At 40.6% G+C, this 15,475-nt stretch overlaps 1 protein-coding gene across 2 annotated transcripts; it reads right to left on the bottom strand.

Annotated features, from left to right (window-relative positions):
• Window positions 1-2,409: 2,409 nt before the first annotated feature.
• On the bottom strand, window positions 2,410-14,331 carry CNEP1R1 (CTD nuclear envelope phosphatase 1 regulatory subunit 1). 2 transcript variants are annotated; one of them, XM_001164100.7, is made up of 7 exons: window positions 14,167-14,318; window positions 13,806-13,856; window positions 13,010-13,081; window positions 9,678-9,751; window positions 5,984-6,093; window positions 5,332-5,386; window positions 2,410-4,072 (listed from the first exon to the last, which is right to left on the bottom strand). In XM_001164100.7, the coding sequence occupies exons 1-7, from the start codon at window positions 14,189-14,191 to the stop codon at window positions 4,031-4,033; spliced, it is 429 nt and encodes a 142-aa protein (XP_001164100.1). In that variant the 5' UTR covers window positions 14,192-14,318; the 3' UTR covers window positions 2,410-4,030. The 2 variants fall into 2 exon arrangements, with proteins under 2 accessions (XP_001164100.1, XP_001164142.1); XM_001164142.8 differs by lacking the exon at window positions 13,806-13,856 and having other exon boundaries at window positions 14,167-14,331.
• Between the last annotated feature and the right edge of the window lie 1,144 nt (window positions 14,332-15,475).

Here is a 15,475-nt window from a genome sequence, read left to right as displayed (position 1 = left end):
TCCACTCCCTGAACTGTAGTTCTGGGGCCCACATATCTCATCTGGGCTATAGCAGCCACTCCCAACTGGCCTCCCAGGTCCTGCCCTGTCATCACAAATGCAAATCCAGTTGTCACTTCCTTAACTGAAAACACTCTGATGGCTTCCCATTGCCCTCGTGAAATGCCATGTTCTGGTTCCTACTTCCTTCCCGTTTTCTCTTGTCACGGCCCCCTCCCCCGCAAAACTTCTCCCCCTACGGGCAACCAGATGTTTGCTAATCACTTACTTTGGAAAGCTGGTCTGGCTGGGTCCTCTTCCCATGGACTCCTGTAGCATCCTACATTTTCACTTTTCATAGCACTTAAACCGCATGGTAACTGCTTGACCACTTGACCACTGGTCTGTACTCCCCACCAGATAACAAGTTCTGAGGTTCTGAGAGGCAGAAATTCATTTTGATTTTTTTTTTTTTTTTTTTTTTGGAGACAGTCTTATTCTGTCACCCTGGCTGGAGTCCAGTCACACAAGTCATAGCTCACTGCAGCCTTGAACTCCTAGGCTCAGGCAATCCTCCCACCTTAGCCTCCTGAGTAGCTGAGACTGTGGGTGTGTGCTACACCCAGCTAATTTTCTCACACATTAATACCCAGCAAAACACTTGCCATGTAAAAGTGAGTCTATAAAGTGATGAACACACTTTAAAATAGGGTAACAAATATCTTTTTATTTTTCTGTCCCTTTAAAATACGGTAACAAATATCTTTTTATTTTTCTCTGTCTCTCATACAGTCAGACTGGCATAGCAGGTATCAGTGGTACACTAAAAACATCAGATTTTAATGTGTTCCATGATGAAGCAGACAAGACGCACTTCCTATCTTTGGTGGGAAAAAAAGAAATTATACTTACCCTTTGTAAAAGCATAGAGAAAGTTTAGAGCTGAAGAATAAGACTCAAATTTCTATGGTTTCAACAGGACAGGAAGCGAGAGAAACCTCAGTTGCTGAGGGCAGGGTATTTGTCAGTTAGAAGGATTGTTAAATCTTTATAAAATGCCAATCAAGATGGCTATTCTAAAGGAGAAAAGAGCGTCTCAAAAAGCAGCACTATCAGATAGTCACGAGCTTGAATGTTTTCAGAGAGGTTCTTCAGGAAAACACCAAACACCATTTTCAGAATGAGAGGCCAAATATCCTCTCTTTGCCTTTAGTCCAGTTTTCAGGAGTTTGCTTGGTTCAAAAGATTAGGTAAAATTTCCTCATGGTTATCTCAACTAAGATGTTGACTTTGGGCAAAGTTGTAACAACGTTTTTTTTTTCCCCCTTAAAGATTTGGGTTAACACACTTACTGAGTATTGACTCTGCAGCTAGGCACTATTTAAGTGCTTTACATGAATTAACACTTTAAGACTTGAAATAAGCCTGGAAGATTAGCATTATGCCTGTATCCTATATATTATCTCTCTGTACCAAAGAAACTGGCATTATGCCCACTTAATAAATGAGGAAACTAAGGTTGCATAATTTAGCTGAAGTTACAAAACTACCAAGGAGCAGATCTGAGATTCAAATCCAGGCAGTTGGGCCTAACAGTCTACATTCTTAACAGTAATATTATAATGGCTCTTGAATAAATTCACTTCACACACATACATAAAGATCCATTCGATCTGAGTCAGAGATTTGGATTTTGGTGCTGGCTCTTGTCTTTAGTAAGTTGTGGGGATTTCATGTAGACACTTAGCAAATCTGAGACTGTCTACTCCACCTGTAAAATTAGATGATTGGATTCAATCAGTCACCTCCTAACAACGTGAGAGAGGAGATGAGAAGGTAGAGGTGGTGGTTAGAAACTAACATCACAAGGATCCTTGGCCCATTCCGAACAAATACTCCTTAGGAAAATGAGTTGTTCTGCTAGAAGTTAAGATATGAAAAATCTCTGGACTGTAACAGATTGTTTTCTTTTGAAGCCCATGGAATCCAAGTAATGTGGCATCTGGAAGTCCCCTCCAAGTGCATGCAAAGACACAGGTGGGTTTTCCTAGAGGAGGAGTCAAGTCTTTTATTAAACACTCAAAGGAATTCATGACTCCAAAAAAGATGAAGGGCCTATAAAATACTTCTTCAGCTTTATGCTCTTGGAGGAAACTGGCAATCCAAGTTTGTAAAGAGCAATATGACAAAACCTGTATTTCCTGATTAACAGCCAAGTGTTATTAGACTATGATGAATAAGACATATTAAAAGTAATCATAACCTAATAAACTGGGTACCTACACGTGCTACTTAAAATTTGCTGTCTTGGACACAGAGCTAAAGTAAAATATCTCATCTAGAACTAGCTTATATCTGATACAGACAATATGTTTTAACATTTTTTTCAGAGTTACAAACAATAAACCAAAGAAAAAGTCCAATCACGAGTTATATATAAAGTATTTATTTTTTATGCACATATTTACCTACAAAATTTACAGAAAATAAAACAAAGCAGAATATATAGAATACCCTCTTAAGACTTCTTAGGAGCTGAGGGTTTTATTGCTGCAGTTCAAAGAATCAAATTTTATACAAGTGAAAGCTAAGATGAACACATTTAAGTTAAATGGCAGCCTTGTTAAAAAGCTTTTTTATCCTGTTATTGAATTTTCAGCTTTATGTTAAATGAAATTTAAAAGATTGCTCATGAAATAATTTAAACCTTTTCAAAATCTAATAAACAGGTAAAAGGCACCTCCAGTACTTTAAAATATTTACAGCAATCCCAATAGTTTAATTTTAAGGGCTATTATAGTACATGTGGCTATTATGCATACACAGTATGTCATTAACACTCTCTAAACAGTGAGAATTGTAGACTCTAGTTTGTGGCACCACTCCCAAGTTATTCTGGTGAAGGCATAGGATGACCAATTACACCTGTGCAACACTAGTTTCACAGCCTGTCTACCACAGCGTAAAATCCAGTTATCTAAAACAATGACTATCAAATTCCCAGACAATACATAATTTATCAGTAGACTTGTATATTCACAAGCCTTTAGGGTATTTTAAAAATTATTAAAGAGGCCAGGCACGGTGGCTTATGCCTGTAATCCCAGCATTTTGGGAGGATGAGGCAGGAGGATCACGAGGTCAGGAGATCGAAACCATCCTGGCCAATGTGGTGAAACCCCGTCTCTACTAAAAATACAAAAAAATTAGCTGGGCATGGTGGCATGCGCCTGTAGTCCCAGCTACTCGGGAGGCTGAAGCAGGAGAATCGCTTGAACCTGGGAGGCAGAGGTTGCAGAAAGCCAAGATCGTGCCACTGCCCTCTAGCCTGGCAACAGAGCGAGACTCCGTCTAAAAAAAAAAAAAAAAAAGAAAATTATTAAAGCAATATAAAGGATATTTAGCATTAAATGAGAACAATGAACTAAAAATATAACCACAATAGTTGCTGGAGTTCAATATCTGGTTTAACAAAAAGTGTCTCTCAAAACATCTATAATTTCTTACAACATAATGGAGAGTTTTCCTCAGTCTAAGCTGAATCCAATGTTTTTCCTGCAGTATGATTAGAAATGGAAGAATGAAAGGCACACATAATAGCCAGTTTTAAAGAGCTGTGGGGATGGCAAGCAGATGTTCCTGAAATACCGGTGCAAGAGAACAAAGTCCACACAACGTTTTCCTCTTTGTTTAACATTGGCATTGATTTGCTATTTACAGTAGTTTGCAAAAATACATTATAAAAACTGAATGAGGTTCTGTTTCTAAGTTTAACTTAGTAACATACATACATACTTCATCTGCAAAAATCTTTGCAGGATCTGAAGTACTAAAGTGACACTAATACTGAAACACAGGTAATCAAAAGTACCAAAGCACTGATAATGAGTCACCATCATCAAGATAATCCAGGTAAATATTGCACACTTCTTGTCAGTTGCTGCTATGACCTTTACATATCCAACCGCAAAAGGAATCCTTTATGGCTTTTTGCTGTATCACTTATTCGAAGAAAGGCTATTTTAAGTCCCATAACAATGAGTGAAGATTGTCATTGAACATGAGGCCTAGGTTTCAAAATTAGTTTTCCTGTCTGCAAAAATGAAAAGACAGAATTTTTTTCAATACACAGTTCTAGTAAAAATACCACTGCTTATTTATAAACCTTAAAGGGTATGTGCAAGGAATAAGAACGCTTCTCTATAGTCAAGATTAAACAATTAATAGTTATGCTTTCAGAGCTTCCTTTGTGTGGAGCTTCCTTCTGAGCTCTTTATTTTAAAATACTACATACATCTTTTTTTCTCCTCTTTTCATTTTTTGTAGAGATGGTGTCTTGCTATGTTGCCCAGGTTCATCTCAAACTCCTGGACTCAAGCAATCCTCCTGCCTTGGCCTCCCAAAGTGCTGGGATTACAGGTGTGAACCACCATGCCTGGCCTCTTTATTCTAATTTCTGTAATGAATAGGTATTACTTGTTTAATGACTTTTTAAATTGAAGGCTAAGATACTTTTATAAATAAAATAAGCAAATCAAAATAGAAGCTACCTATCAAAATTGTGAGACACCCTTATTATACACTGGTACATGATAGTTTTTAATTTACTTAAAGACAGGGTCTCACTGTCGTCCAGGCTAGACTGCAGTGGTATGATCACAGCTCACTGCAGCCTCAAATTCCTGGGCTCAAGCAATTCTCCTGCCTCAGCCTCCCAAGCAGCTGGGACTACAGGTGTGCACCACCTGCCTGGCTAATTTTTACATTTTTTTGTAGAGATGGGGTCTTGCTAATGTTGCCCAGGCTGGTCTCAAACTCCTGGACTCAAGAGATCCTCCTGCCTCAGCTTCCCAAAATGCTGGGATTAGAGGCATGAGCCACCATGCCCAGTCTCCCATCATCTACTTTTAAAAACACAATAGGTTCATATGTCCATAGTCCACAAATTAATCTATGACTCTATTTACAAATAACATATATAGCATATCACTTGATAAATAACAGTAGTTTATAAAACCAATATCCGCCGAGCCATTTTTGGTCAATAACAAACAACCACTGTACTTCACTGAATCTAAGATGCATCAGTTATAAGATGCATCATGATTTTATGTCATTAAGAAACATTAAATTGTCAACTCTCCCAATTTGTCAGATCTCATTGACTGTAAGATGGATCTCAATGCCAAAGATGTTAAATGTAAAAGTACCTTAGAATCAATGCTCTAAGTATATTCTCACTATTCATTCCACAGAGAAAATTTATTGCTAATAAAATGTCTACCTTTCTAAAGCCAAAAATTTCAGTGTTTTCATGCAGGTCTATAATTTTCTAACCAAAAAAATACTTACATCATCACAAGACATATTGTATTCTGCTAATACCGTTCGACATCGAGCAGCTATACTGAATACATGTGGTCAAAGGAAAATTTCTCATTTCAAGAGTATGCTTTTAGGCCAGGCGCGGTGGCTCAAGCCTGTAATCCCAGCACTTTGGGAGGCCGAGGCGGTCGGATCACAAGGTCAGGAGATCGAGACCATCCTGGCTAATCCGAGATCGCGCCACTGCACTCCAGCCTGGGCGACAGAGCAAGACTCTGTCTCAAAAAAAAAACACAAAGCGTACTCTTTTTTTTTTTTTTTTGAGACGCAGTCTTGCTCTGTCGCCCAGGCTGGAGTGCAGTGGCGTGATTTCAGCTCACTGCAACCTCTGCCTCCTGGGTTCAAGCGATTCTCCCACCTCAGCCTCCCAAGTAGCTGGGACTACAGGCACAGACCACCACACCTGGCTAATTTTTTGTATTTTAGTAGAGATGGGGTTTCACCATGTTGCCCAGGCTGGTCTCAAACTCCTGAGCTCAGGAAATCCACCCACCTCAGCCTCCCAAAATGCTGGGATTACAGGCGTGAGCCACCACGCCCGGCAAGAGTAAGCTTTTAACCATTACCTAGATCAAGAAAGCACTTCAGAGAATGGAATTTAATCCTTGGTAAAGGATACATTGATGGTGCAACTACTCTCTTGTGTATTCCAGCAAAGAACAAGCCTATTAGAGTGATACAGCTAATGGTGAAAAATGGGTGATTCCACAATGATGTGAAGAAGGACACCTGTAAAAGAAGAGATGAAAATATAAAAATGTTAAAAATCTTAGGATGGCTGATTCCTACCTCCCCACTTGTACATAAATATATATAATATTTTTTATCATATAAACCATGAGGATTTGAAGACTTCTAATAATCTTAGTTCTCTGTATTGCTGCGTTGTAAAAATAAAAATGTATAGGCTATCTTCTATAAAGCAAGATAAATATAGCAGTATTCCCTCCATTCATTTCAAATACTTGAACTATTACAAATTCATTCCTATAATCAAAAAACAACACTATCAAAAATATTTACTGAACTCTGCATTGAATGAGTGAAGATGAGGCCTCTGGTCTCAACGAAAACACAAATCAAACTTGATTTAGTTACCTTCCCTGCTTTTTTTTTTTTTTTTTTTTTTTGAGACAGAGTTTCACTCTTGTCACCCAGGCTGGAGTGCAATGACACATTCTCAGGTCACTGCAACCTCCACCTCCAGGATTCAAGCAATTCTCCTGCCTCACCCTCCCAAGTAGCTGGGATTACAGGCGCCCGCCACCACACTCGGCTAATTTTTGTACTTTTAGTAGAGACGGGGTTTCACCATGTTGGCCAGGCTGGTCTTGAACTCTTGACCTCAGGTGATCTGCCCGCCTCGGCCTCCCAAAGTGCTGGGATTACAGGTGTGAACCACCACGCTCAGCCTACCTTTACTGTTAAAAAGCTTCCTTAAAAGAGTTGAGCAAACTCTGCCATTCATAACCTGATCCCAGTCTAATTTTCATCTCCTGCCATATTTCCACACATATGCTGCCTTGTTCACCTCTCTCCCTCCACCTGGCTAACTCTTACATATCCTCATAACACTCAATTCCAGCATCACCCCTTCCTCCCTGCAGAGGCAAAAAACAAATTTGGTTTTGAAGCTACTGAGATCTAAATGACTACAGGACATTCAAGTAGGGAAAAACGATTAGTAGCTATCCATAAAGAACTAGAATGAAGGAGAAAGAAAGGGCTGATTTCAGATCTGGACATATCAAATGATAGCAGAAAACAGGACAATCCACAAGTCTAAGAATATGTAGAGGGACAAGGGTCCAGGATCCATGACTGGAACAAGAATAGGCACCGAAATGGAAACGTTGACTGGAGACACAGAGAAGACAAGCATTTAGAGCCTGTGTAGAAAGAAATCAAGTGGATTAGTAACTAGATGGGAGCAAGAGAATCAAGTTAAGCACATCCCCACTCCACTCTCACAGCAGGAGATGCGCAGGCACGTGTTTCAAGACAGAAGCACCAGGTAGATGGCTCAGCATGGTACTGGTTACAGAAGTTTGTCAGATGAAGAAATGAGAGGCTGAAAATACCAGGAAAGAAGCTCCCAGAAAGATGATGACCCAAGGAAAAGTTAATATTCCAGAAGAACGTCTTCTTCAAACCTCCGAGGAGTTTCTCATAAGCCAGCTCTGTTGTGTGTGGCCTGCACCAGGTTAGCATATACAGTGCTTTATGTCTTCATTTTAATTAGGCCATCAGTTTCAGCCTTCCTCCCTCCATGGCAACACTCCAGTGCATTGAAACAGCAGTTCTCTCCAGGCCAGGCAGTCAGGTACTTCCTGTCTGCCATATTCTTTCTCTCCCTAGGTTCTTCTACCTAGCCACTGGCTCCTGAGTTTGCAACTCTTGCTACAGATACAATTGCTGGTTAAAACTCCTGTCAGGTTTGGGGTTATTAAATACTGAAATATAAAGAGCCAACCCTTAGGCGAATAGTTATATTCTCACCTAATTTAGAAAATTATATTAACTACATAGTTTTGGGCCTGCTTCAAATTACATTTAATTCTGTGTTTTATTAAGATCTCAACTAGCTGAGATCAGCTTATATTTTTCCCAATTAGAAGTCAGACTCATTTCCCAAGATGGATCTTTTTCAATCTTCTTGCCAGCCTCTTTCCACTCTTCCCCTAAAGATGACTACCAAGTGCAGCCTTAAGATAAGATTTTTATAAATGAACACACAAGAGAGTTTCCTGTCTGCCATAAAAATCCTCTATTAACATAAAATTCCATCACCAATCTCCCCTTGCTTCCTATCCTTTTAAATATCTCCACCTCAGCAGATAAAGTTAGGGAGACTATACGCGAAATAAACTTCTCTGGCTGTCTGAATTGCCATGGAGACTGATGACAAAAGCCTTCTCTTAGGTTTTTCTTCTGTAAAACCTAAAAGGTACAAATAGAGCTACTGAAAGTAGTCTACTTAATTGCAGCTTAAAGCGGGGAGGGGATTTTTAAGATTTGTGAAAATTACATCATTACTCCCTAAATAAAACTGCACTGGGGGAAAGAAACTTCACTAAAAAATTGGAGACTAACTACTTCTCTAATAAAAAAAAGCCCTGAGTTTGAAATTAAAGCACAAGTTAGTAGAAAGAGGTGGAAATCTGAGAAACATGCTATCAGCTTTCATCAAAGGATGCTTCAAGGAATAACATTATGAAATCAGTTATTGCATTTGGTATAGGGATATTCTTGCACAGTGCCCAGTATTAAACTTCAGGCAAGAAATTTTTTTTCAGAGATAAATGTTGGGAAAGAAAAGCTTTGCTAGCCCAAGGAATTGATATATGTGTTATCTTACAGGCAATGAAAATCACAGAATTAACTGTGACTTCACTGATTAGGTAACTCAGAGACTAATTTACAATCCAATTCTGGCAAGTGTGTTGGGAAACATGGCCTATACATCAGTGAGCTGGTTTCCTTTCTGGTTTTGACCTCATGGTCCAACTTGTTTTTATCTAGTCCTGACTTTTTATTATACGTGTATTTTGCTATTTTATCATGTGTGTTTCCTGTAAAGTCATCTCCAGTGTTTTATGGGATGAAGAAAGGTATTAACAGAGATAACTCATAGAAGAAAATGTTATTTTATAATTTTTTTCTCTCCCTCTTTTTTTCTGAGACAGGGTCTAGCTCTGTCACACAGGCTGGAGTGTAGTGGCACAATCATAGCTCACTGCAGCCTCGATCTCCTGAGCTCAAGTGATCCTCCCACCTCAGCCTCCCAAGTAGCTGGGTACAGCATGCTACACTTGGCTGATTTTTAAATTTTTTGTAGAGATGGGGTCTTGCTATATGACATTGCCCAGGCTGGTCTTGAACTCCTCCCTTGGCCTCCCAAAGTGTTGGGATTCCAGGTATGAGCCACCATGCCTGGCCTATTTTAGAACTTTTAAAAGCTGGCACTGATGACGCTCAATGAACAAAGCAGAATGAAGATAATACTCACACTGAAGTAAAAATGAGAGATATAAAAAAATGTAAAAATGATAAATTCAGAAGTGAATGACAAATAACAAATAAATGTCTAAGAAATAATAGCATCTCTTAGACCTTTTCCCTGTAGACATACTTAATTCACAACAGCCAGCCAAAATCTTCCTTGAGCAAATTAATAAAAGGCATATTTTTAATATGACAATATCACTACTAGTAGTTAATAGGTAGTGTTTGAATACTTTATCATTAACAAAGCACTACAATATCCATTATCTCATTTAATTATGCTAATGATTTTAAAACAAAACTTCTACCTTTTGTGTCTCAGGGTCTATTAACCAGTTCCAGGCACCAGTAGCTGTACAGACAGATACCACTATAAGAAGCACTGATGAAAGATAAACACGAAATTAGTAAGCAAATACATACTTAATATGTGATACTATCACCACCAGTTCCTACTAAATGACAACCAAAGAATATAGCACTTTATTAAATGGAAAATGCACTAACTAGACTCAGGAATTAGAAGGCTTGCCATCTGGCTTCGAGGAATTCTCTTAAACATTGTGAACCTTAGTAATTAAGGATACTGTTTCTCTTATGATTTGGTCAGAACTTATGATGATCAATGAAATAAAAAGCAATTTGATGGTGACACTTCAGTAGAAGAGTCTACGCTATGTAACGTTCACTGTGCTTAGTGAAGATTTTGCAGATCTTGTAAACTCAAATTAAAAAAACAACAAACTCATTTTCTACTGTAAACAAACCATCAAAGACTCCTTTTTGAATGTACTGAGAAGACTGACTAAAGGATTTTGCTTTGCAGATGACTGCCATGGTTACATTAAAGTCAGTGCAGGAAGTATGGAGCACACCAGTTAGTATCGGATTTTCTTTTAAGAGACTTAAAGAAAGGTAGGGTAGAAATTACTGCCAGTAAAACTTAGAAAAGGTCTTTCTCTCCACTAAGCTAGAATGATTTTAGAAATTCTAAATAAATCATAAGTAAAACTTAAGAATGGTATTAGTAAAAAATAATAAAGGGGCATCAAGACCCAGTTAATATTCTGGAGATGATGACCGTTGCCTGTCTTTCAGCTAGGATGCATACATTTTTCAAATGTGGAAATCCAGTTTCCAAGAACAACAGAAATATAGCAAATATACAAATATAGTAAAACCTTAATTATCTAGAATTCCTTGATGTACTTTTAGAAGAGGTAAACTAAAGAAAAAAAATCTTGTTTTAGGTATTAAATAATAGGATCAAAATATCAAAACTATGTTCTGAACTCAGAACAGACTGAACTCAATTTCTTACAATTCTGTATTTCCAGAAATGCACTATATTACACATGTATGTTTTAAAAAAATAAGCAAAAGCAAAATCAATACACTAGAAAGGACCTCATACACATGCTTTATTTGACTGGTTCATTAACCAAGTAAGTGCTAAGACCATGAGTCAGAGAAAAAGTAAAGTATATTTATATCACATTTTATAAGATAGGGCAGTATCATATACATTTTAAAAGATTTTCAAGTAACAGTGAAACATAGGTTTTGGGGATAATTCCTAGGTAAACCAGAGAACCTAGGAAAATCATTACCTGTAAATTCTGACCAACCAGATTCTCACAGCATACTAATAAAACTTTGCAAATAGATTTAATAAAAATTATACAAAAAAATCTTGCCAGATCCTTAGATCCTTAGCTTCAATAGTGCTTTTTCGGTCCAGCAAACTGATTTACACTTTGAAATAAAGTAAATCCTCAATGTGTGCTACTACACTTCCTTCTTGATATGAATTAAATCTAAATAATGACCATCTAGGAAATTAAAACTATTTGGCCCAGCGTGGTGGCTCACACCTGTAATCCTAGCACTTTGGGAAGCCAGGATGGGAGGATCACCTGAGGTGAGGAGTTTGACACCAGCCTGGCCAAAATGCAGAAACCCTATCTCTGCTAAAAATACACAAAAAAATTAGAGCCGTGGTGGCGGGCACCTGTAATCTCAGCTACTAGGGAGGATGAGGCAGGAGAATCACTTGAACCCGGGAGGCAGAGGTTGCAGTGAGCCAAGATGGCGCCACTGCACTCCAGCCTGGGCAACAGAGCTAGACTCCATTTCAAAAACAAAAACAAATAAAAACTATTCCAAACACATATTAACAAAGCATTTTGTTTGATGATCTCATGGCTCATATATTTGTCCACATTTCCTATGTATTTCCATGGGCAAGTAAGCACTGTTCAAATTATATTTTGTAGCACTCATGATACTTATGAATAGATAGTAATAATGTGAATTTTCTAGGTCAGACTTCAAAGCAGCACAATTATGCTGTTAAAAATCAACTAAGGGTAATTTTGTAACTTTTCCAAGTATACATTAAATAACATGACTTTACTTTTTTTTTTTTTTAAACACAGGGTCTCCCTCTGTTCCCTAAGCTGGAGTGCAGTGAACATAGCTCACTACATAGCTCACTACAGCCTCGACCTCCTGGGCTCAAGTGATCCCCCAAGTTGCTGGGACCTCGGGGTGTGCCACCATGCCTGGCTAAATTTTTTTTTTCTTTTTTTTTTTGAGACAGAGTCTCGCTCTGTCGCCCAGGTTGGAGTGCAGTGGTGCAATCTCGGCTCACTGCAAGCTCTGCCTCCTGGGTTCACGCCATTCTCCTGCCTCAGCCTCCCGAGTAGCTGGGACTACAGGCGCCCGCCACCACGCCCGGCTAATTTTTTGTATTTTTAGTAGAGACGGGGTTTCACCGTATTAGCCAGGATGGTCTCGATCTCCTGACCTCGTGATCCGTCCGCCTCGGCCTCCCAAAGTGTTGGGATTACAGACGTGAGCCACCGCGATGGGGTCTCTCCATGTTACCCAGGCTGGTCTCAAACTCCCATGCTCAAGCAATCCTCCAGCCTCGGCCTCCCAAAGTGCTGGGATTATATGCGTGACTCACTGAGCCCTATTAATATGACTCTTCTTACTAAAATTTTATTCCAATAGTTTGTAGGCAAATTATAAAACTGCCAAACGGGCTACTGAAATTTTTATTAGGTATGTCTTTATCAAAACTGTAATAATTAATTCAAAAATTTAAATATTTTTATTATTTATTTATTGAGACCGGGTTTTGCTCTTGTCGCCCAGGCTGGAGTGCAATGGCGCAATCTCGGCTCACTGCAATCCCCGCCTCCCGGGTTCAAGCGATTCTCCCACCTCAGCCTCCTGAGTAGCTGGGATCACAGGCAGCGTCACCACGACCGGCTAATTTCGTATTTTTAGTAGAGACGGCGTTTCACCGTGTTGGCCACGCTAGTCTTGAACTTCTGACCTTAGGTGATCCGCCTGCCTGGGCTTCCTAAAGTGCTGGGATTACAGGCGTGAGCTACGGCGCCTGGCCAAAAAATATGTTTTTTAATGGAAAAACAAAAACAACCACACGAAATAGACTGTTCTTTTGAGAAGGCCAGTTATAATTTCCTTTTCTTAAAAATTTCTTCATAAGGCATTGTCTACAATGTTAAATAAATTTACACAAACATTTTACATAAAAGCAAATCATTCCTATATTAGGATAAAAGTATCAATTGTTAGTTTTCCCTTAAAATAACATTCAGGAACTTACTTCTCCAGCGTCCAGTAGCAGGTTGCAAACAATGAATATATTCAGTAAGTCTCCTCTCAAAAGCCTTGAGATCTAGGTATAAAGATGTCAATTTTCTGATTAGCCACTCTTACTCGTCAATTTTCTAGTTAGCCACTCTTACTCGTCTGACGAAATGTCAGAGTATTTACCTAACATTAAGACGACATGTGAGATACTCTTAACTGCTTCAGGTCTTACACACTAACTTCCATGTATCACTGCACTGTTTATTTCATTTACTATGACAGCTTTTCAAGCACTTGACAAAAAATTAGGGCTCTTTAATTCCAATTTCTCATATCAGAAAACTTGCTGATTTACTTTTAGAAGCTTCATAAATGGTATTGGGAGAAATAAGCAGCAGCCTCGGCCAGCGCCAAAAGCGAACATTTTCAGGGTTGCAAATAAAATTAAAATCAGGTCGAGTTTTAGCTCTCTGGGAACCAAGAACTTCCTATTAGAACCACGTAGTGCCTAACATCAAAGTCTTCGAGGTCTACCTGACTGCAATTACCCGCCTCCGGTTTCCAGCTCTTATATTTAATTAATGGCTACGCCGTCTGGCCTTACTAGACTTCTTGACACTGATAGCGAGTGGGTGTGGAAAGACATTCCCCTTGCCCCCTCCGAAGGGGGTACAGGTGATCTTCGTGGCACCCAGGCAGCGCCTAGTTCTAGAAGACAGGGGCGTCTAAGCTGCTCCGAGTGAGTGGTGGGGTATCCTTTCCGCAGTGGTGTGCTTTAAACTTTAAAACACCGAGCAGCACTTCCTAACCTTGGCAGTTACCGGAAACCACCGCAGGAATCAGGGATACAACTCGCGGGGCTGTGAGAATGAAATGAAATGAATTAGCAGGCTGCAATGCACGAAGTGCAAGTGTCTGCCAATGAAAAGAAAATAAAAATAGAAGCTGGCGAGGAGGTCGACCCTCTAGGCTTGTGGGGACTGAGGGAGCTGAGGCACCGCCCCCCGCGTCTGGCCAGGTACGGCCGCCTACGCGCCCCCAAGCTCCGGGCCCCTAGCTCCATCCTCTGCGGCCTCCTCCCGGGGCGGGGGTCTTCACGACGCCGGCCCCTCCGGAGCACCGCCAGCTTCCGAGGGGAGACGTGGGACGGGCCCGGGCGGCCCACCCTACCTTCCGCCTGCTCCAGCGAGTTCATGTCGGGCGGCAGCTCGGGTCACCGCCGCTGCCCCGTCCGCATCGCAGCTTCCGCGGCCCCCGCCCGGCCCGCAGCGCCAACTCCCACCTCTAACCGCTCCCCGCTGCCCCTCCCCGTCGCACCGCCCCTTGCCTAGACCCGCTACGCTCATTGGATTCCTCTACTAGACCTCCAACTAAGACAGCTTTCTATTGGCTGTCTCTTGCACCGGCTTCGGAGCCTAGCGTTGGACGGTCAGCCGGAGGGACCAAGAACTGCCGGCGGCCAGGCGGGCGTAACGCTGGCGTCGCCTGCTGCCCCGGGGAGGAACTGCAGCCCTCCGGAGCTAGTTCGTTCATTCATTTATCCCCCGTTCCCCGCTTGGTTCTTTCATTCGTCAAATGTTGATTGAGCGCCCACTACCTTCCAGGCATTATTCTGGTCGCTAGCGAGGGATACAGAAATCAAAGAGCTGGTTCTGTCCTCAAGGATCTCAAGGAGCAATGAAATCTGTACAGAACTAACTAGAACCCTAAATAACCAGTTTCCTTAATTATGGTGTCCTAGATAATCAACCCCTTAAGTAAACACTTCTCTCTTGGTTACTTTCCTCTCACATCACCCAGCTTTCATAATTCCTAAATGAGGCAAAGTGTAAGCCCAAATACCTATAACTTAAGAAGAGATCTGTAAGGGATTGACTACATTTGTATTTGATCACAAGGCCTTCTTGTTCATTTATTGGTGGCATTCTTTCATTCAAAATCATTTTATTGCCTAACATGCTAGACACTGTATTGATACGCGTGTGAGCCAGGTAGACAGGATTCCTGCCCACAAAGAGGAAGGGCTACAGCAGGCAACAAACATGCAAATAAGTAATTGATTTCAAATAAGAATAGTTCTGTTAAAATAGAGATCCTGGCCGGGCTCGGTGGCTCACGCCTGTTAATCCCAACACTCTGGGAGGCTGAGGCGCGTGGATCACTTGAGGTCAGGAGTTGAGACCAGCCTGGGCAACATGACAAAACCCTGTTTCTACTGAAAATACAAAAAAATTATCCAGACGTGGTGGTGCATGCCTGTAATCCCAGCTCTTTGGGAGGCTGAGGCACGAGAGTCACTTGAACCTAGGAGACGGAGGTTGCAGTGAGCCACTGCACTCCAGCCTGGGTGACAGCGTGAGACTGTCAAAAAAGAAAAAGAAAAAAAAAAAGAATCTAAGACTGATGGGCTAGATTTTTTTGTGGCAGTAACATACCAACTTATAAACAAGACCTAAGGCCCTGCCAGGCAAGGGTTAAA

This window comes from Pan troglodytes, chromosome 18 (genome assembly GCF_028858775.2).
Source record: "Pan troglodytes isolate AG18354 chromosome 18, NHGRI_mPanTro3-v2.0_pri, whole genome shotgun sequence".
Classification (NCBI taxonomy): domain Eukaryota; kingdom Metazoa; phylum Chordata; class Mammalia; order Primates; family Hominidae; genus Pan; species Pan troglodytes.
This window is presented reverse-complemented; position numbering and strand designations above follow the sequence as displayed.

Bases quoted from the DNA above. Each gene is read 5' to 3' on its own strand.
- CNEP1R1 (XM_001164100.7), bottom strand. From the start codon at position 14,191: ATGAACTCGCTGGAGCAGGCGGAAG. The intron at 9,752-13,009 runs GTAAGTTCCTGA...ATCTTTCATCAG, and splicing joins TGCTACTGGACGCTGGAGAA to TGCTTCTTATAGTGGTATCT. The intron at 4,073-5,331 runs GTAAGTATTTTT...TCATTTTTGCAG, and splicing joins ACAATATGTCTTGTGATGAT to ACAGGAAAACTAATTTTGAA.